Genomic DNA, 22,126 nt, shown 5'->3' on the forward strand with positions numbered 1-22,126 from the left:
ACTATACTGTCATACAGAATATTGAGACTGCCCTAAAAATCCTCTGTACTTTGCCTATTTATCCTCCCTCCTACCCCACCACTGACAACCACTGATCTTTTTATGGTCTCCATGGTTTTGCCTTTTCCAGAATGTCATATAGTGGGAATCATGCAGTATGCAGCCTTTTCAGATTGACTTCTTTCCCTTAGTAATGTGCAGCTAGGGTTCCCTCATGTCCTTACATCACTTGATAGCTCATTTGTCTTTAGCTCTCAATAATATCCCGTTGTCTGGTTGTACCAGTTTATTTCCCCGTGCACCTTCTGATCCTTTCTTAATCTGAGGTAGGAGTCATATTTTTCAAGTTCAACATTTGAAGCCTTCCAGAATCATATGCAGTCTTCCTGTCCAGGGCATCAGCATTTGGTAGAAGCAGCAAAGCATTGGGACAATAGTTGGAAGTTATTGGGACTTTGCCAGAGCTATTTAAAAATCCTAATACAGCATTCCAAATTGTATGTTATCTCTTTTTTTCTATCCTTTTATTTTGACTTTTTTAAACTGAGGCTTTATTTAAAGAAAGTCTTTTGTAAGTAACATATATTTAAGGTTTCAAAAAATCTAGTCCGACAGTGTTTGTCATTTAATTAGAGAATTTGAATGTGGTTACATTTCTCATGGAATTCCTCATATATTTGAGTTTAAATTTACTATCCAATTATTTGTTTTGTATTTGTCCTCTCTCTCTTTCTTCTTCTCTTCTTTCTTGCCTTCTTTTGGATTAATCAAGTATTTTTTATTACTCCACTTTTCCTCCTCTTTCGGCTTGTTAGTTACATGTGTTTTACTTTACTTTTAATGATTCGCATAGAGATTACAACTTGCACACCTAAATTATGGAAGATATTTCATAGGTGTGTACTTCTTACTATTTCCAAACAGCACAAGAACCTTAGGGGACTTTAATTCTGTTTATCCTTCTCTTGCATTATGTTTTTTATTGTCATGAATTTTAACACCACACATTTTTTAGCTCCCCAAAGGCATAATTAATATTGTTTTATCCAGTCAAGATCCATGTGGATTTACCTGCATCTTGAGCTTTTCTGTTGTTCTTCATTACTTTCTGCAGCTTCAACTTCTACCTGAGATCATTTTTCTTTGGCCTCAAGAATACTTAGTGCAGGTTTCCAGCGATAAATTCTGTTTTTCTGTGTCTGGAAAGTGCTGATTAAATAAATAAATAGTGTTACTTGTCCTTTGTTTTTCAAGGATAGCTGGAAAAGAGAATTTAGTTTGACTGTTATTTCCTTTTGATGTTTTCATATCTGGATTTAAGTTTCCCCTGGGAAAGAGCAAAGGGATAAAGTGATCCTATGTTAGAATATATATTATGTAACAAATTAGGTGTACAGTATCATACCAGACACTTTTGGCAATGATGAGTGTAAGAGTCAGTGCTGTCAAGGAAGCTTATGGTTGAATGGAAGAAACTTGTATACTTCCATAGTTAAATGGGAATAAATCCACAAGGGTGGGAGGAGGGAAGTCTTAGATGTAAGGCTCATCTGCCGTTACAGCTCCAAATAGGAACATCATTGTGGAGATGTGTCACTCTGGGAACATTCTGGCAAGTTCCCTGGCCTCTGTGCCTCAGTTTATTTCTAAGGAAATGGGAACACCATTAGTGCCTGTCCTATGAGCTGTTGTGAGAATTAGTTGAGTATGCCCTACAGTAAGTACTTGGTGAATGTTTATTATTCATAGTTGTAGTTATTCCCCAGCTCTAGAGGCAAGAGAATTGGAAGAATGTTCCGTAGTAGCTCCAACTCATACACATAATGGATCCTTTAAATCCTGAACACTGAGCAGTTACTTACTGTCGGGGGATGGGGGGCGGTGGCTACTTCCAGTTCCAACACCGTTAAAGTGGACGGTTGAGCATCAGGGTTGCCATTTGGGTTCAGTGCCCGAGAACTGGAAATTCCCGCTGATAGTAAATATTTATTCCTCACTGCTTGAACAAATGTTCCTAGGCTGGGGATGTTTTCTCTAGTGAAGAAACAAAGGTGATGGTATGTGTGAAGATAACAGTCTGCTTTCTCACTGGCTGTCAGAAAAAGGGTAACAAAATTGAGCAACTGAATTTCTAGGTCTTCTCTTCTCTTCTCTTCTCTTCTCTTCTCTTCTCTTCTCTTCTCTTCTCTCCTCCTCTCCTCTCCTTCTTCCCCCTGCTTGGAGGGGGTGGACTTGTTTATTTTATCTACAGGAAACCTTGAGCAAATGATTTCTCAGACTCAGATTTTTCTGTTCAACATGGGAAATCAAGTGGTTATCAGAATTAAATGAGGTACGGTTTTGTTAAACTGGAGGATATAAGAAAGTGAGGTAATAAAGCGACACTTACTGGCCAGGTTCAGCAGAATTGTGATTTGAATCTCAGTATTCCTTATAAAGGAAGGGAGAAGAAATGTGTGGGAAATATCAGGAAGGGAGACAGAACATAGACTCCTAACTCTGGGAAACGAACTAGGGGTGGTGGAAGGGGAGGAGGGCGGGGTGTGGGGGGGGAAAGGGTGACGGGCACTGAGGGGGACACTTGACGGGATGAGCACTGGGTGTTATTCTGTATGTTGGTAAATTGAACACCAATAAAAATTAATTTATTAAAAAAAATGAATCTCAGTATTCCTTTATTGTCTTGTTTCAATAAAGGATGGAAAAAGGAATTTTATGTATATTAAAAATGATAATATTAAAAACAACCATAATAATTTAAAATAATCTAAAGTGTTACTACCTGAATAATATAAAGAAATGTTCAGCTATCTGCTTTGACCAGAGATTCACAAATATAAGGAATTGGTGCTGGGTGGCATCAGCGTGGCCCAGTCAGTGAAGTGTCTGACTCTTGGTTTTAACTCAGTCATGATCTCAGGTTGTGAGATCGAGCCCCACATCTGGCTCCACACTCTGTGCAGAGTTTGCTTGAGGTTCTCTCTCCCTCCCCCCGCCCCCCTGTAAATAAATAAATAAATAAATAAATAAATAAATAAATAAATAAATAAATAAAATATTAAAAAAAATAAAAAGAGAGAATTGGGACCACTCAGGCAGGGATTTGGGTATCTTATCACTCCTTCCCTCTTTCTATTGAATTAGCTAGAATTAAAACTACACTGTAATTTAACTAATGGACCTGAAACGAATGTTGTTGTGGGCTGTGGTATAGTAGAATGATCTTTTGTTAGAGATTCTTGATCCCTTCTAGAAACCATGCAGGAGACCTATGTCCCAGAGACAGTCCTCTCCTCTCCCCCAACTACAGTAGACACTGTTTGGAGACTGGATGGTTTTGCTCTGTACAATCAACTGGGAGAATCTCAAGAGCATGGAGAGCACTAGGCAGTCTGTCTTGGCAAGGACAGTACCACTGCTTCTGCTCCAGAGGGAACTACAGTTGCTGATTTTTTTGGTTTCCCAGCTGCAGGATACAGCTGTCTTCTCTATGGTCTGACTGAGACAAGCTATTTTCAGAAATTTTATACAGTGAGGGCGAATGGAGGCAAGTGCCAGCTGTATGTTTAACTGCTGGTTTTTTGGCTATTCGAATTTGTCTTTGTCTTCCATTTGCCAGTTGGTCATCTCTTAGAAAATGAGGATTATTATCCCCAGGCCCCAAGCTGTTAACTGAACTAGCCTGTATCTTGTGCTTCCCCTCTGCTATGTTACCACACACAGCCTCAGGGATCATTTAAGGTCAAGTTTCTTGATTTGCTGGGTGTGGCAGTGAGCTCTGGGGAACCCTTGGTATAGTGAGAAGGGGACTTTAAAATGAGATTGCTGTCACGCAATAGGCCCAGGTCCATTGAGTGGTGCTTATGTGTAGGATGGTCATCGTACAAAGAAGGGAGACCTGTGAATAAGCCGTTAGGTTTATTTATTTTAAATGTATTTTTATTTGTTTATTTTTAAGATTTTATTTATTTACCTGACAGAGAGAGAGAGAGCGCGCTCAAGAGAGAACACAAGCAGGGGGAATGGGTCGAGAGAGGGAGAAGCAGACTCCCCACAGAGCACGGAGCCAGATGCAGGGCTCCATCCCAGGACCCTGGGATCATGACTTGAGCCGAAAGCAAACACTCAACCAACTGAGTCACCCAGGTGCCCCAGATTTTAGGTTTTTAATGTCATTTCAAGCCATTCTACTTATTATCATATTCCAAGGTTTCATTCAGTTAGTCAACAACCTCTTGTCAGACACCAGCTGTGTGTCTGGTATTATGTAAAGAAGGAAGGTGGTCTCTGGGCCTTTCAGTAGCTCATTTACCAAATTGAAGACTTTTGTGCAAATAACGACAATTCAATGTGATCAGCAGATGTTCTAACAGAAGGGTGCACAGGCAATTACAAGGTTATAGCAGAAGGCAGGGGTACTGACCCACCAAATAGTACATAGAAAACAATAACAGACATATTTGCCCATTTGAAAGCCATTTTTTTTTTTGAAAGCCATTTTTAAAGAAAAAAACAGACTGTAGTTTCTTTCAAGACTGGATTTTGGTCCTCATCCCTGAGATTTTCCATTGGGTTTCTGCCTGTGGAGCCCTACCTACTTGATCACACCAACATCTTCTCGGGCCTTTGACTCTGCAAAGAACACTTGTTTTACTGAGAACCTTGTTTTGTTTTGCTCAGTTTTCAAGCTTTTCAGAAAGCTTTCACTGTTGTGCAGTATTATAAGTAGAGGAATAAAGGTGCAATGTCTCACTTCATGGAAGTGCTAGAGTTTGAACTTTGAATCTCTAAGAACTAATAGAAGGGACTGGTGGATTCAACAGTTTGAATTTCAACGTAAATTTATAGCTATCTTGTAAGGATCTGGGGAGGATTAGAGACCGAGTGTATATAGTGGAGATCGTGAGTGTAAATGTCTGATCCTGAACTTGATATTGAGTAGGGGCTCAACACATTTTTACTACTATCTTCAGTGTTGAAATTTGAATTCTGTATTCTCCTTTTTTAACTCAAGAGCAAATGATACCCCTCTGTACTTTTAAGGAGAAGGGGAACAAGCATCTGCTGCTGAGTATCCTTGGGACACAGTAGATATTCAGCAGATGCTTGTCTGGTGCTTGACATCTGTGATTACCTAGCAAGCTTTCATGGTCCTGAGAGGTATAGGTCGGTATTAGAATTCAAACATATTTCTGTATGTCGTTGGAAATACATGTTCATTGTACAATGCACTGTTATATACATGGTTAAGGAAATTATTAAAACACTACCATTTATGGTTGTAAGATATATCCTTATTTGAGAGATGTTAAAATGTGAAAAAAAATACATCATAGAATTAATCAAATATGATAGTTGAGTTTGAGTGTACAGTTTATAAGGAGAAGTGTAGAAGCAGAATTTTGGGTCTTGAGATCGATACTCTCTCTCTCGTAATGTGTATTTACACATACATTTTTTTTTTTTCTTTTTAAAATTGCCTTTAAGGATAAGATGGATTAACATAAGCCACTTATTTAGTAAGCACTAATGGAACTCTCATTATGTTTCGAACCCTGGCAGACACTAGAGATACTAGATGAAAACACATGTGTACAAAACACACACAAAATGAAACACACAAACAGGGAATCCTCCCTGAAGAAGCTGACAGTTCTATAGGAGAGATAGGTATGTGAGCCACACTTGAGAGGATATTCTGGGGACTTGAAGTGGGCTTTTATTATTTTTCCTGAGACACAGTGTCTCCATGTTCAGAAAAGGCCGAATTTATTAGCCGATGACACTTTTCACCCCTTAATCCACACCCTCACTGGCTTTCTCAAAGAATCCACTGAGCGGAAATTAGAATCAGTATTGTGAAAACAAGCTTATTTTCTCCATCAACTACCAGTGCTGGTTATATTTTTATTTATTTTTGAAGCTAAAACTCCTATCTAGATAAAGCTTAATAACTTCCAGTTTGGGCCCAGCTTCTCCATCCTGTGTTTATGAGACTGTCTCTTGATCTGTTATAACTCACATGCCATTAGCAGATACAGTTGCTAGGGAGAAATTGCATCACGGTTAGCAGTAGGTTTTATTATACGCCAGTTGATTTCAACATTTTAAACGCTGATTCCTCATTCTTTGGGAGGGTCAGCTGTCGCTCCTGATTTTCCCATTAATATTTTTTTTTCACAGAGAAATTTTGATTTATCCACAGTTGGGCTTTGTCAGGGGACAGTCTGGAATGACCAACCATTAAAATGACTTGTCCCCCAAAAAGAACTAGAAAAAAACATGGGGAAATTCTTTTTTGTTTTTATTCTCACAACAGTAGGTAAGTCTCTTCTGACAATGATAGGAAACATGGAAGTCGTACAAGAAAGATTCAACTACTTAACAATAAATGCACAAGCCAGGAAACATCATAGGCCAATCAAAAGACAGAATAATGACTAGGAGAAGTTGTTTGCAACAGAGTTAATGGCCTTAAAAAATGAAGAGCTTTTAGGAATTAATTAAGAGACCAATGACCCAAAAGAAAAATGCACAGTCTGTGAACAAGACAGCTCACAGAAAAGGAAATACTGAAGACTCTTAAAGGTATATAGATTTCCTAGCCTTGCTCAGAATAAGAAAAATTAAAATGGAAACCTACACTGCAATACAATTTTAACTTCTTAGATGGTAAGAAGTGGGAAGATATGATACCATTTTTGTGTTGTGAGGGTATAGGGAAAGACGAACAGTATCTGTTGACGTGTGTGTGTACATTAGTCCAACCCTTACAGAGTCATCTGGTATTATCTACCGAAGTATATGGCAGTTGACTACTGACCCTACACTTCCAGGAATATGTCCTACATATAGTCCCACATACCTCCTTTATGTGTGTAGAACGTTGCATGTATAAGTATTCCTCGTAGCATCATTTGTAATAAAAGAGGGGTGGCGGCATAAATGCCCTTCAACAGGGACCTGGTCCTGTACACTGTGGGACATCCATACAGAGGGACAGTCCGCACTTGTCCAAAGGAGCAAGTCAGCTATTTATGTGCTAACCTCAAGAACGGTTTTTAAATGAAAAAAAGGCAAGGTGCAGAACAGTGGGTGCCCTCGGCTGCCATGTTGTGTTAAAAAAAAAAGTGAAAGTAAAAAAAATGTAAAAAATAAAGAAGAGCTGGGATTGGGTGGAGAATATATATTACCTATTTATTGGTGTAAGTATCGACTGTATGGAAGAGGACACGAAGAGTTGCTAAGAGTTACCACCAGCAGGGAAGCTGAGAAGCCAAGTACTGTAAGTCAGAGGTTAATTAGGGAGAAGTATTTTTCAAGGTAACCCCTTTCGTACTTTTGGAATTATGTACCAGGTAGATTCTAATTCTAATGGCGTGCATCCACCTAATGATTTTTATTAAATAATACTAATTTAATCAAATTGAACAAGTTCAAAACACTTGAGTCATGGAGATGAGCTTGAGCCTTCTTATCTCAAGGTCTTGAGTTTCCTATGAAGTTACTTTCTATCTTCCACACCGCCTTAAGGCAAGCTTCTTGTAAGATTCATGCAACTTTTTTTCATGGTTAGAGTTGTTCAAAGGCTTTTTTGTGGGAAAGGCTTCCTAGTGGGTTCTCAGCGAGTGAAATTTAGGGAAACCCACGTCATTTCCAACAGCATGATCTCCTCGTGTGTCCAGGGGCTGAGCTCTTGTAAGGTTCAGCAGTATGTTTGAATGTGAGTGGGCTCCAGCTCAGAACCAAGAGAGCCCACTTACTCTATCATCACTTCCTTTTTCGAGAAAGCTGGTCTGTGAGTCAGCTCAGGGCTGTAACATTACCGTTGATGTCAGCAGCCCCGACAGCTTGCAGACACATGCGCCAGCGGCTGGGCGGGGCTCACCCTCCCTTCCTTCTCCCTCCAGAGCCAGCTGGTTCTTACCAGCTCTGGCAGCTTTGTACAGCACTACTTGTGGCTTCCTGTGGCATTTCCCCTCTGCATCCAGGAGAGGAACAGTTCTTTTGCCTAGGGCAAGGATTAGCCACCTTCACTTAAATGTGGGTGGATTTGTAGCCTTTGGGATTCAGTTTTGAACTTAACTTTTAGAAATAAACAGAATTGGGGCGCCTGGGTGGCTCAGGCGGTAAGTGTCTGCTTTAGGGCCCTGGGATGGAGCCCCATGTCAGGCTCCCTGCTCAATGGGGAACCTGCTTCTCTATCTATCCCCCAGCACGTGAGTTGTCTCTCTCTCTCTAATTAATTAATTAATAAAAAAAGAACTTTAAAAAAAGAAATAAACAATAGATGGATGACATACACACAAGACTAGCAACTGCCTTGACTTGGGCTTGGGGTAGTTAAAGGATAAACACACTATAGCCAGCTAACCTGGGATAAAGTTTAAATATAGTCTTAAGTAAGGTTGCAGTTGGTACAAAAGACTCTCGTTATGCTATGCTTGGATAGAACTAGGGTGGGTGTGAAGTGCCTTTTAAAATAATTCCCCAGTGGTTCTGATATTTTTTGGCCAAGTTAATCCTCTGAGCCTCACGAGGGCGAGTTCCTTCATTCTGCAGGCTCTGCTGTGGCTCCCAGCTCTCGGGGGCAGTGCATGGCTGGGTGGCCACTCAGCTGTGCTACCGCTGTCGTCTGACACAGGACTTCCCAGGGAAGCTGAGCAGGGCTTCTTGGCATTGCACTCCTGTTCCTGCTTCCATCCTATGACCTCCAGTGACCCTGGGGGGATCTAGACCACATAAGGGCAGCAATGTCCACTTGCCAACTGATGATTTGATTTATGTGTTAGCCCTTTCCCTACTTATGCAATGGAAGCACCTTCTGGTCTCCCTTTCCTGTGGCAAGAGAAGAAAGACGGAAAGACAACAACAGACTAAAGAATCAGAAGCCTAGGAAAAGTTTGGGGAATTTTTGTCTTATAGTTATTTGGCTTTTAGCCCTTTTGTAAAATTTATTTTCCCAACTAAAAAATAAGGCTTATGAAACAAAGAAAAGTTGAAAACACAGTACAGCAAACACCCATAAATTTACCACCTAGATTGAACAGTCAATTCACATTTTAACATCTTTGCTTTATCAATATATACACACATGTGTATTTCTAGTTCATATTTCCATTTCCAAGAGTTCCCTCCAAATTTCTTAAAACTGTAACACTTCTTCTAAGGGCTAAGGGATCAACATCTTCTTGTGTTGTTCTTTTCTTCTATTTGTTTGGAAAAAAGTTTGTACTGTGTAAATTTGGATTATCTTGCCAAGACTTATTTCTCTGAGTTGAATTTATTTATTTTTTAATCTTTTTTAAAAAAGATTTTATTTATTTATTCAGGAGACACACACACACACAGAGGCAGAGACATAGGCAGAGGGAGAAGCAGGGCTCCCTGAAGGAAGCTCGATGCAGGACTTGATCAAAGGACTCCAGGATCATGCCATGAGTCAAAGGGAGACAACTGAATTGAATTTAATAAGAATTCACACTAGAAGAGTAAACTCATTGTCTCCTACCCATTTTTCCTTTTTTTAAAATTAGGGGCCACCCTTGTGTTTGTTTCATTTTTTTAAGGGAGAAATCACTGTACTTCTCAGATGTTCTTTACTACCTGAACTTAGGAATTGAATAGACTCAGATAATTTTTTGAGAGATGGTTGGTAACTGTCATTATCTGAACCCTCATTTATATCTGAAATCCTGGCACTACCTAGATTCAGGTAACAAAGCTTTCCTTACTATCTGCATCCTTGTTCTCTAAACATAGGGACTGCATAGATTCAGATATCTAGATATTTACATGGCAAGGGAGATAGCCCTTGCTTTTATCAGAGCCCAGTCTTATATACCTACTAGACTTATAGGAGGTAATGAAATCTAATTTGATTTTGATATCGTGAGCAGCTGGGAGAGCAGGGGAAACAAGCTTGAGAAAATATAATCCTTAAATCATTTTAGTTATATATTTATTTGTGACTGTAATTCCTTTGAGATAAAACTTTAGTAGAAATTGAATGTGTTTGTTTCTCTTAACTGTCACTGGTCTGTTGGGACCTGGAATATTTTCAAATACAAAACTAAATTATTGGGCCGTAGTTGAGGTATCTGATATTTATGGAATCTTTCATCTTTATCTCAGGGCGGCCATCTGGCTTATTGCTTGCACTGAGTTTACAGGGGGGTTGACATTTCCTGTAAACATAGTGGGTCCAGGCAGAGAAGTGACAATGGCTCAGCCAGGAGGATCATTTGGAAAGTGGACGGACCTGATCTTGAATCCTGGTACTCTGACCTTGGGCAGGTTATGCAAACCTCTTAGAGACTCAGTTTTCTCATCTGTCAGATGATGCTCATAAGAGCAAATGGATTACTTATATTTCATGCTGAATCATTTTACATATACTGGTAATGGTTTATTTCTTAAAGTCCCTGTTGTTTATTGGATCTGAGTAACAAGCTGGCCAACTCAGATGGAATAGCAATTAGTGTTCATTGAATTTAGCAGATGAGCTTTTAAAGACCATTATTAAAGTGATGAAAAATTTCACAAATGTGGCATAGGATTCTCCCTTCTTATTGAGTGTTGGATGAGGTCTGGAGGGAAAGTTCAGTGGAAGAAGTATCCCTGACTGTAAAGGAGGCTTCTTCTTGAGTCTGTCAGGCATAACTGGCTATGGAGGGGGGAGAGGGGCCTTGGGGAATCCAACTGGGTGGTGCCAGGAGCCAAGGGGTTAAGTTGAACCATTTTAGCAGATTGGCAAAGAGCATCTAGGCTGGGTAATTAATGCTTCATTTCAGGGGGTCATTGATGCATCAAAGTTGTTAATTACTTTTATGAAAATAGATTGTGCAACCACAGGGAGATTGTAATTGGGTAGTAATTGAAAATAACTCAGTGGTAAACTTGAGTTGAGTGAATCAGGTGGTGGGGGTAACTTGGAAAGAGAAAGAGAGTTGGGGTGGGTGGGTTGGTGGCAGAGAGAATGACATAGCAATAGTAGGGCAGACAATAAATTAGATACAAGTTGAATAGAGATGACCTGGTCTAAATCTTTTTTGCTCAGAAATGAGGAAACAGGTAAAAGGAGGGAAGGAATTTTTCTAAGGCCACACAGCTAGTTAGAGGTCTATTTCCTTTTTTCCCTTGCAGTGAAATTCCAGGATATTAATGACTTTCAGGTTTAAGAGTTGACTGTGAGGAACATACAACGCATGCTGGAAAGATTGCTTCTGAGGCTGGAGTTCTCTGGCCATTCCTATTTGCAGAGTATGCTTAGGAAAACTGCTAGCTTGTAGCAGGGAAGGAAGGGAGTCCTAGGACCTTGTTTCATTTATAAACCACTTTTGCCATGACCAAGGCTTGGAAGGGTGTTCCTTTACCATCCATGGCTGCACCATCCCCCAGGGCAAGCAAACTTCAGTCTTCCACAGTGTATCCCCTTAGGAAGTGCGAGGCAACGGTGAAAGTGCTTTTCGGTTTGGTATTATAAGAGAAGACTTATTTTTGAGCTTCAGCTTCAGGCTGTAATTTAGCTGAGTGCCCAGAGTGGGTATTTTGGAACCTGTAAGAGCGGAGGATTGCCAGGACGCAGCTGGAAATGGCTCGTTCCAGTGTAGCCCAAATACAAGTTCAAGCGCTGTTCTCACAAACGCTGCTGCAAACCTCTGCAGCCCAGAGATGTTCAAGCCCACACATTTCAGTCAAGACCTTGTTTACCTCATCCATTTGGCTGGTTCCTTGTCCTCAGTGGTGCTGGTAATCGGAAAGGAGAACAGTCAGGTCAGCAGTGGAGCTTTAGATGTGACTCAGCCATGGAGTTAAGGTGAAACATTTATCTCTCTTTCCCTCTCACTTGGGACTAATAAATACAGTATCAGGAAGGACTGAGTGTACTTGCATGGAAGCTGATCAGGAGGACATTTGGGGGCCCATTTGGCGAAAATAAATTGCATGCTCTTAAAGTTCACAGGATAGAACCTGGTTTGGGCTGCTTGGGGAGCTCTCCACCTCGTTATCCCTGCCTCCTCCCCTTTCTTACCGTCTCTACCTCATTTCCCCAGTGAGTCTTCCCAGTTAGCGTGATTAGCTCGTGGCTGGAAGGCAAAAAGAATATTTTTTTAAAAAAAATATTTTATTTATTTACTTGAGAGAGCACAGGCAGTGGAAAAGGAGAAGCAGGAATCCCATTGAGCAGGGAGTCTGACGTGGGGCTCCATCCCAGGACCCTGGGATCATAACCTGAGCCAAAGGCAGCTGCTTAACCGACTGAGCCACCTAGGTGCCCCAAGAATGACATTTTATAGGTTTCTGCAAAGGAACTTTAATTATCTGGTGGGTAGATTGCCTTCCCTGGCCAAGTTTCCTGAGAGGCCTTTCTCTTAAGGCTTTGTATCTACCTCACTGCAATAAGTTGGGGGACAGTGTTCCCCTTTTGCACCTGTGAATGCTTGACAGAAGTCTAGAGAGGCACTCAGCCAAGTCGGTGATCTTCCAACTCTCCTGTTCCTTGGCTACCCGTATAAATAGGAGCCACAGCAGCCATAACATTGTCAAGTTCGCAAAGGGAAAACATACTTATCAGTGGCAACTGCTTTTAAAAATAACATGTATTGTTTTTATAATTATAAAAGTTAATATGTCCCTGTAGAGAATTTGGAAGGCTCGGAGATGTATAAGGAATAAATTAAGTCACTTGTAATCTACTTTTTGAATATTTGGGTAAGTTTATGCTTACAGCTTTTGCAAGAGGATGAGACCCTTCTCTGGCTTTCTTGTTTAGAGTATTTGTCTTTTCATATCTAAATCTTGTTACAGCTATTCTTTATTTGCTGTGAACCCCACAATGAACTTGCTGAATCAATAAAGAATTAATTTATTCCACATATCCCGGTGACTTCATTTACGATTAGAGCTATCATAGGTCAAACAGTACTTGAGTTGCTATGTTGCAATGAAGTTTGGATGGATATTATAAATAGTAAGGTAAAGGGAGGAAAAAAGTTAAGTTTCTATCAGCAACGTTTTCTTATAGAAAAAAATGCAAATAACTCTAGAGAAACCTGGAATGCAGCTGGCTGCTATGTATCCTGCACAAAGTAAGGGATACCTATACTTAGTAGCTGAATAGATTTTCTAGAAAGATGACTGTCACATGATCTCAGGCTTTGGCTATGGTTCTTAGCCCCACTGTGTCGACGCTAAAACCATTCTTAGGGGCATTTTCATATTCACTTGACTCATTGTTAATTATAAGAGAGCATTCTTGTAGCATTCTGTCTTTCTGAATGATGTTGGCAATCATGTACTTAATTTCCATGGATGGGATTCTTTGGCAAAAGTGGGGAAAAAAATTAAATATTTAAGGTTTTGAACTAAGTTCAGGAAGCGGGTGGGTGGACTCCTTAGTCTGTTGGCATGTGATTTGTGGGCAGGGATTTCTTTTTTTAAAGCAAGAACAGTGCACTATATTGACTGACCGTGTTGTCCAATGTAATGTTGTCCCTGAGAACCAAAGTGTGGACAAGTGCTCTTTGTCTAATTGAGTGAATAAAAAAATGCGTATTGGCATGAATGGCCATGTGCATTTTCACAGAGGAGGGGCACATGCCAGAGACTATTGAATTATAAATTTTAAAGCCTATACATAAAACTCGTCTGTGGATCGAAAGGGGACAGCTGGGAATGCTTTACCCGAGTCTTAAACTTGCACTGGAAGCAGAAGCGGGGTGTGGGTGGTTGTACAGAGGCAAAATGCTGTTGGAAGGATAGATTAATCGGTGGTCTTTGGAATCTGCAGTCAATTGTAAGAATTTCTCAGGCCTTGCAGGTTGTAAAAGAGGCAGTTGTGTTTGCCTTGTGCTTTTTACAACTATTCAACCCAATACTTTGAAATGAGGGTCAATGTCTTCTTGATTGAGGAACTTGAAAATGTTTTGTCTGTGTGTGTGAGTGAAGTCATGAGGGTTCTAATGAGCGGTGATTAACACTTCCTGAACCCTACCCTGTAGGCTCTGGCCACCTGGCTCCCAGGTACCTTTCATGCTGGAAGAGCCAATAAAAAGCTTAAGGTCCATGGACTAGTAGATGTGACAAGTGCCTGCCAGAGTTCTAAAGCATAATGTTAGATGACAAGCCAAGTAGAGATATCAAGCTGACCCGTGTTGAGCACTGGCCTCCCAATGGCTGTGTGTCCTCTCTGGGCCTTAGTCACCTCACCTGTCAAATGGGATGATATCTTCTATCATTTCCCCACTGCACACCCGGGTGCAAGCCCCGATTTCATCTCACCTGGCCACGGTAACAGCTTCCCAAGTGGTCTGTTTTGTTTTTCGATCCCTCCCCATCCAAATCCATTCTCCACAAAGTGACCAGTGGTCATGGAGCTCACCATCTCCATCTGAAACCATCTCGTTTGTTTACTTTCTTGTTATTGTCTTTGTGACTCTCTCCTCCAGAATGCCAGGTTCTCTGTCTCCGTTAAACCCACAGGAGCTGTACTACACTGGCTCCAGGGGGGTGGTCCTCCCTTTCTCCTTCTGGCTGCTTTTGCCTCTGGCGTCCTCCCGAGCTGCTTTCAAATGAGAGTCAGGTTGCCTAGGGTCTGGTTCTGCCCCTTACTGGGCGGGAGCCTATAATTAAGGGAGTCTCAGCATTTCTCCAGACCTCAGTTTCCTTACTTGTAAAGAGAGGGTGTATTAGTTTGCTAGGGCTACCGCGATGAAGTACTACAGACTGGAAGGTGAAACAACAGAAGCTTATTTTGTCACAATTCTGGAGGCTAGTTTGAGATAAAGGTGTCATGAGGCTTCTCTCCTTGGCTTGTAGAAGATGCTAGCTTTTACCCTGTGGCTTTATCTGGTCTTCCCACTGTGTGTGTCTGTGTCCTAATGGCTTCTCATAAGGACATCAGTCATATTGGATTGGAGTAGGGCTCAGCTATTCTTTAATCACCACTTTTTAAAGCTACTTAGTTGGTCCTATCTCCACATAGAGTTGCGTTCTGGGACACAGAAAGTTACGAAAGTTAGGACTTCAACATAAGAATTTTGGGAACATAATTCAACCCACGCAGAAGGGAATGTACTAGATGCTATCTAAGACCTTTTCCAGCTCTATTGAAATATATATATATACATATATATATATGTATATATATATATATTTTTAAGATTTTATTATTTATTTGAGAGACAGAGAGAAGTAAGAGAGACCACGGGCAGGGGGAGGGGCAGAAGGAGAAGCAGAGCCCGGCTCAGTGGAGAGCCTGCCGCAGGACCCCCCAGGATCATGACCTGAGCCAAAGGCAGCCGCTGAGCTGACTGAGCCACCAGGTGCCCCTATCAAATTATATTTTGAGTTGGAGATCTTCCCCTTCACTCCCTTGTCCAGTTTTAGTCCTGTGAGGTAGCAGCTTGGTGTATATGCTTCCGCATTTCTAACGCTTTCGCATAGCCCCACGTAGATTTTTGAAGGCTTTAAAAAATGTGTATGTGTGTGCCTAGCAATAACGTAAGCTACGGCCTGTCAAAACGGCCGAATGTATACATAAACCATTACGTGGGACAAAAAAGGGCACCCGAGAAGGGGTCCCGATTTCATTTTTTTTCCTCTATAATTTTTGAAGTAGCTAAGAAAAAAACATTGTTTGCTTCCTCCCCCAGCTGGAAACTGACAAACTGGCTCTCCCGATGAGCCCCAGCCCCCTTAGCCCGAGCCCCATCCCCAGCCCCAACACGAAACTGGAGAATTCCGCTCTGCTGACGGTGGAGCCTTCCCCGCTGGATAAGAACAAGGGCTTCTTCGTGGATGAGTCCGAGCCCCTGCTTCGCTGTGACTCCACATCCAGCGGCTCGTCGGCGCTGAGCAGGACGGGCTCCTTTATTACCAAAGGTAGGGCTGGCAGGCCTGGCAGGCCGCCCACGAGGATGTGCATTCTTTAGGCGTCCCCGGAGGAGCCCTGGGGTTTGAGTCTGGCGGGCGGCCTGCCCGGGAAGACTTCTCCTAGCCCCCAGGCCTGGGAGACGCAGCAAGGGCTTTAGCTGTGATGATCTGGCCGGGACCTGCACGGGTCACCCTCCATCCTCATGATGCTATCGTGGGAGTTTCGGGGAAGGTCTGATAAAATGTAGTCTGGCAGGTTTATTTTGAAAATTATTTACCAGGTTTAGAGAATCCAAGGATTTAAAGTCTAACCTATCTTGAGAGTCAGAAGTGTAGGTTTCAGTGACTCAAATTAAAATTCAGTCTGTTAAGAATTGTTGCAAATAGCAATGTTTTAAACGTTGTGGATTGCCGTGTTTGGTAAATAATTTGCCACTTGCAGTTTTGAATAGCAGGGGAGGGATTAGCATGCGCTCTATATTGATGACAGATTTTTGCTCGAAATTTCCCAGTTTGGGTAATTCCAGTTATACTTCAGTGAAAGAGTGATGTTTTAGGTTATGTTATAGTCTGTGCTTATAAAATATGTTCTATTTTCCATACTTTGCCTATCTATCTTTGTCTATTTTATATTTATATGAAAGATTTATACTTTAGTTTGTATTTTATGTTACGTGTTATATTTTAGAGAAAGCTATTTATAATAGTGATCAAAGTTATTGTCCCTCACCTCACTGAAGGGTATGACCCAGGAAGCAGTATTTTCTTAGTCCTGTGCTTTTGCTCTTGGCAGTTTAGTTTTAAACAAGGGCAGTGTAATTAGAAAGTCAGATCAGCAGATTACATTGGCTTGGAGTGTTTGAGGGGAAAGGTGGACTGATGTCTTTGTTTAGTAACACAGGACAGATGGGGAGAATGCTTTTCTGTTTGTTTTGTTTTGTTTTAGATTTTTACGTTTCTGTAAGCATTTCAGCATTCTCCCAAGTTGGAGAAGAATCTAGATGTCTTTTTAAGTCAAGGCAAAAGTCATGCTAATGACAATCAGCAACCCATTCGAGTGGTTCTTTGATCTCTATTAGCCAAATCTTGTTTGTTATCTTAAGTGCAGTGCAAATAAAAACTCCCTCTTGTTGAAAATGCGCCAGAGGTTCCCTTACTCACCTTGAGGGTGGGGGTGGGGGGTGTGGACAGCCTAGGGAGAGGGGAGCTGTGCCTCCTAACTCTCCTGGCTTTCCCCAGTGCGGCCCCTTTACCTCTGTCCCCTTCTCTCCCCTCTCCTCCCTGCAGAAAAGAAGGACACAGTGTTGCGGCAGGTACGCCTGGACCCCTGTGACTTGCAGCCTATTTTTGATGACATGCTCCACATTCTGAATCCTGAGGAGCTGCGGGTGATTGAAGAGATTCCTCAGGCTGAGGACAAGCTGGACCGGCTATTTGAGATTATTGGAGTCAAGAGCCAGGAAGCCAGTCAGACCCTCTTGGACTCTGTATATAGCCATCTTCCCGACCTACTGTAGACCAACGAGGGATACCGCACTCTGGAAATTACTCCATTTAGTGGCAGGGTGGTTTTTCATTTGTTTTGCTTTTATTTTTCTGGTTTTTTGGGGGATGTGTGTGCGTGCGTGTGTGTGTGTGTGTGCATGTGTGTGTGTATGTGTGTTTAATAGAGTATATGGCCAGTGTTTTGGGTTCTTTTTTCTTTTTTTAACCCTTCTAGGAAGATAGTTTATGAGCCTTCTCAAGGTGTTAACTGTTGAAAAATGCCCACCACTAAAGTTTTTTAGGTTCCATATTTTCTTTGTTTTGACTTCTTATGTGTTTTCAAAATTGTTCTGTGCACTTTAAATTCACTTAATATACCACAAATGCAGTGTAGCTTTTCCCTGCACACTGGATTGTGAGGCTTTTAACTTCTTAAAAGTATAATGGCATCTTGTGAATTCTATCAGCAGTCTTCATGTCTCGACATCCACATCTCCTTTTTTTTTTAATTATTACTATTTTTATTATTGTTTGTAATTTACAAATTTTCTTAAGATTTGAAGAAATGTAATACCCCATTGAGTTACTGTAATGCAATTAGATTTTGAGTTCTCTTTTTAATATGCCTTGTATAGTTCATATTCATGGCTGAAACTTGACCACACTGTTGCTGATTGTATGGTTTTCACTTGAGCACCGTGTAGAATGCCTGATTCCTTGTGCTTCTCTTCTGCTAATATGCTCTGGGCTGGAGACATGAAATCCTCAAGCCATCAGAACTTGCTACTTAAGTGGCTTGACAACTGGGCCACCAAAGAACTTGAACTTCATCTTTTAGGAATTGAGCTGTTCTGGAACATACTGCTGCACTTTGGAAAGTCCCAACTGAGTGCCAGTGGCACCTTTTTCTATAGGGAATTTGCCCAGCTTTGCTTTAAACAATGTCTTGTTTTTTATATATAAGTAGTCCGTAGGTCCAATCCGCCTCAAGGCCTTGGTCTTGGTGGGTCTCCTTCGTCATTCAATCATTTTAATTAAAAATGGCTGCAGCTGTAAGGACTCTTGTCTGATATATTTGCAACTCTGCTCCCATTTATAAGCCTGCTCTCTCTCTAATGCTCAGTTGGCAGACTCGAATGCAAAGGTGGTGTGGACTCCCTTTGTGTGGGTGGGATTTGTGGGTCATGGTGAGGGATTGATATGAGAAAAATGCCTTCAAGTGTACTAATTTATTAATAAATATTAGGTGTTTGTTACTTGAGTAGTTTGAGTGTATTTCCTACTTGCCTGGTATATGCTCAAGTTATAACTCTTTGATTAGTCTTTTGGAAAAAATGTGTGTATTCTAAAAATCTCAGCATTTCTGATCTGTAAATCATGCAAATTAACAAAGCTTTGTGTCTGGAGGAGTATCTGGAGATTCACAGGGAAGGATGGTCAAGTGTTAAAGATGATAAAGGATTTCCTGGTCTTTTGGAGGTAAATCTGAGGCTCCTGTTTTGGAGACTGTCCCTATTTTAAGAAATGAAGATTTGGAGGTAGAGAGGTGGAATGATGACCAGACCCTGGAGTCTATTCTTACTCATTTCCATTTAAGAAGTTGACTACTTGTGGGGGGTCTATACCAGTTTATAGGCTTTGATGTGAAATTTCATTCCCTCTGAGTAACTTTAAGGGGCTTTCGTGGCAATAGGGCAAGATAAAGTCTTATGTTGATGGGACATATTACATCACATCATATGTATTGTTTTACATTATGTTGTATTTTGTATTTGATCACATACCCCCCTTAGCTTGGGTACGCTGGCTCTATAAAATTCCAATGGCCAGGGCATCAGCAGTTTTGAGTTCCTCTTTCAGTGAGAAACTGGAAGTAGATGGCCTGTCTGAACACTTTGACTCCCATGGGAGTGGATATTAAAGGGGTTTTCTGCTTTCATCCACTTCCATGTGGCTAGTTTCTAGAGAACCATTCTGGCATTTGTTTTTATGGTTCTCAGGCCAGGTTTCCCTTCCTCTTTTGTCAACAGAAGACAGAAACTCTTCGCAGAAGAAAAGCAAACTAGAATGAGTCAGAGATAGTAGGGGAGGACACAGAGTGTGCTTTTCAGATTTTAAGACTTATGCCACTACTTTTGGGGGGAGTTGAAAACAAATAAATCAGAGTTATGGTTGTAACTTATGGTTGTAAGTTATTCATAGCTTGGGGATTATTATTTTCTTAACCAGTTATGCGGCTTTATACTTTGCAAAGCGATTTTTACATTATTTCAGTGAAACCTCAGAACTATCTTATAAGTTAGGTACTATTATTGTACCCATTCTATAGATGAAGAATAGGCTTATAAAGCCTAAGGAACTTGTTTAAGGGTCTACAACAAAAGTTGTAGAGGTCAGGGATCCCTGGGTGGCGCAGCAGTTTAGCGCCTGCCTTTGCCCCGGGGCGCGATCCTGGAGACCCAGGATCGAATCCCACGTCGGACTCCCGGTGCATGGAGCCTGCTTCTCCCTCTGCCTGTGTCTCTGCCTCTCTCTCTCTCTCTGTGTGTGACTATCATAAATAAATAAAAATTAAAAAAAAAAAGTTGTAGAGGTCAGATTGGATCTGAATCCAAGACTGTTTACTCAGGACTGATAACCAGAATTCCTTTGTTGGGCTGAAGCAGTGGACACAGAGATCACAGGGATGAAATTTATTTGGCTTAGACGTAAAGCCTTATACTTATGTTTAGTAAATAAAGGTGAAAGCATAGGAATGGGGTAGCATCTCCGGATGATCCAAGGGAAAGGGACATAGTGGTGGTTAAACAGAAGCTTAATATTGAATAAACATAATACGTAGCCTACCCCCTCCAAAAAAAGCAACCCCAAGCTGCATTATTAAATATATATATATATATAATGTTTGGGTTAGAGTCTGATTTATATGTTATGTGTTTCACTTTGGAGGTTTTCTCTGGTTTGAGCTGCCTTACTTTGAGGGCTAGGCAGAACTAGAAAGTTCCTGATGTGGGGGTTGGAAGGATAACCAGAAGGGTACGAAACAGAATCAGGAGCAATTGGAAAATCTAAACCTGACGACAAAGATCATTTGGGTGGAGGGAAGACTATCTTATTATTTCCAAGGCTAAGGAAGAGACAATTTATTTTTCTTTAGAGAGTAATACTGTTTGCTCTAGGCCAATTTAGGTTAAATGCAGATGAGCTTTTAAACAATTAGATCAGACTGCTTTTCAAAGGAGAAAATGACTTCTACTCTGGGGAAAAGTTGGACATGCTTCAGTGATTCTCAACTTTACATGAAAATAATCACATGGGAATGAGCAGTCTATCATAAAGGCGACTTCCCAGAGAGTTTGATTCAGAAAATTTGCAATGAAGTAGAGAACCAGCACCTCATACCCTTTTTTTTTTTTTTTCCTGGAAACTCATTTTGGGCTAAATGCTCAAGATCCTTGCCACTCTGGCCTGCCACAACATGTGGGAGTTTGTTACTATGTCTAATTTGAGGCCACTTTGCTATGCTCCTTAAACTTTAATGAGCAAACGAAACACTTGGGGATCTTATTAAAATGCAGATTGTTTCAGTTCTTAAGGAGGGTGGGTACCTAGGTGATGTGGGTGCTACTGGTCTCTAGATCACCCTGAGTTGCCTGCGACTGTGCCTTGGTTTTATGCAGAGTAGTGCTAATATGGGACAGGATTACACCAATTCCAAATGAGATAAATAAATAATTTTGGACAATCTGGAGAGATTTCAGAGTCGGGCAGTCCTGGCCTTGATCCTGGTGGTTCTTGATCCTGGTTGCTTATTGAAATCAGCAGGGGAACTTTGGGAAATTGAGTACCCAGGCTAACCTCCATACCAGTTATACCAGAGTCTAAGGGCCTGGGACCCAGGCATGAGCATTTTTTAAAGCTCTCCAGGAGATGCCGATGTGTAGCCAGCTTGGATGGCCACTGGTTTAAGAGTTTCTGAAGAGAGTGCTTCTCGATCCTCACCCTGGATCTTATAGATGAATCTTAACAGGGAGTTAACCTGAAAATCTGCAATTGTGATTTTGCCATATGTAGTCCTACTCAACTCTACAGACTTGCTTTAGGACCCATATCCCTACTGTAAAATTCTATGTACCTGTTAAGAACTGATACACTACCAAGCATGGATTGGACAACATTTTAAAGCTTAATTGCATAGATGAACAATTGACGCAACTAATCAATTCTTCGTGGCTTTGAGCATAATGTATAAGCTATGATTACTCAAGAACATTTGGGATGTGATGTTATTCTGATTTGTGTGTCTATATATACTTGATTGAAGTTTGCCAATTTTCAAAAAATAAAGTAAGATCTGATGAGTCATTAACTGCACTATGTCATAGAATCTTAGATTGTTCTAGGCTCTGATAGCATTAATCTCATTGTACAGTCCTGTAACTGTAGATGCCTTAGGTAACTATCTTAACCCTAGATTTGAGAAAAGGAGATGTGATTAATCTCTTGTTTAGCAGAATTTTGGCTTTTACCTTTGTAAGGAAACTTGGACATTATCGAGAAATCTTATGGTTTTCAGGTGGGAATTTAAGCTCATTTTTGCTACATAATGGCAGAGCCCAGTTACCTTAGTCCCTGCCAGCACTCTTTCACTGTTCCAAGATCCTTATTTTGCCTCTTTTCTTGAAAGTAAGTAGAAAATAAAGTTAGTGATTTGAACAAGAATTATTTGAATTAGAGATCCAAAACAGGTTTTACCCTATTTGAC

At 41.0% G+C, this 22,126-nt stretch overlaps 1 protein-coding gene across 2 annotated transcripts in view; it reads left to right on the forward strand.

The window, feature by feature from the left end:
* TNFRSF21 (TNF receptor superfamily member 21) overlaps positions 1–18,617 on the forward strand; it is a 69,242-nt gene extending 50,625 nt beyond the window's left edge. For both annotated transcript variants that reach the window (XM_041750362.1, XM_041750369.1), the window contains exons 5-6: positions 15,657–15,885; positions 17,164–18,617. In XM_041750362.1, coding sequence (XP_041606296.1) covers positions 15,657–15,885; positions 17,164–17,393 — 459 coding nt within the window. In that variant the 3' untranslated portion in view covers positions 17,394–18,617. The remainder of the gene's footprint in view (positions 1–15,656; positions 15,886–17,163) is intronic.
* The last annotated feature ends 3,509 nt before the right edge of the window (positions 18,618–22,126 follow it).

This window comes from Vulpes lagopus, chromosome 1 (assembly GCF_018345385.1).
Source record: "Vulpes lagopus strain Blue_001 chromosome 1, ASM1834538v1, whole genome shotgun sequence".
Taxonomy (NCBI): Eukaryota; Metazoa; Chordata; class Mammalia; order Carnivora; family Canidae; genus Vulpes; species Vulpes lagopus.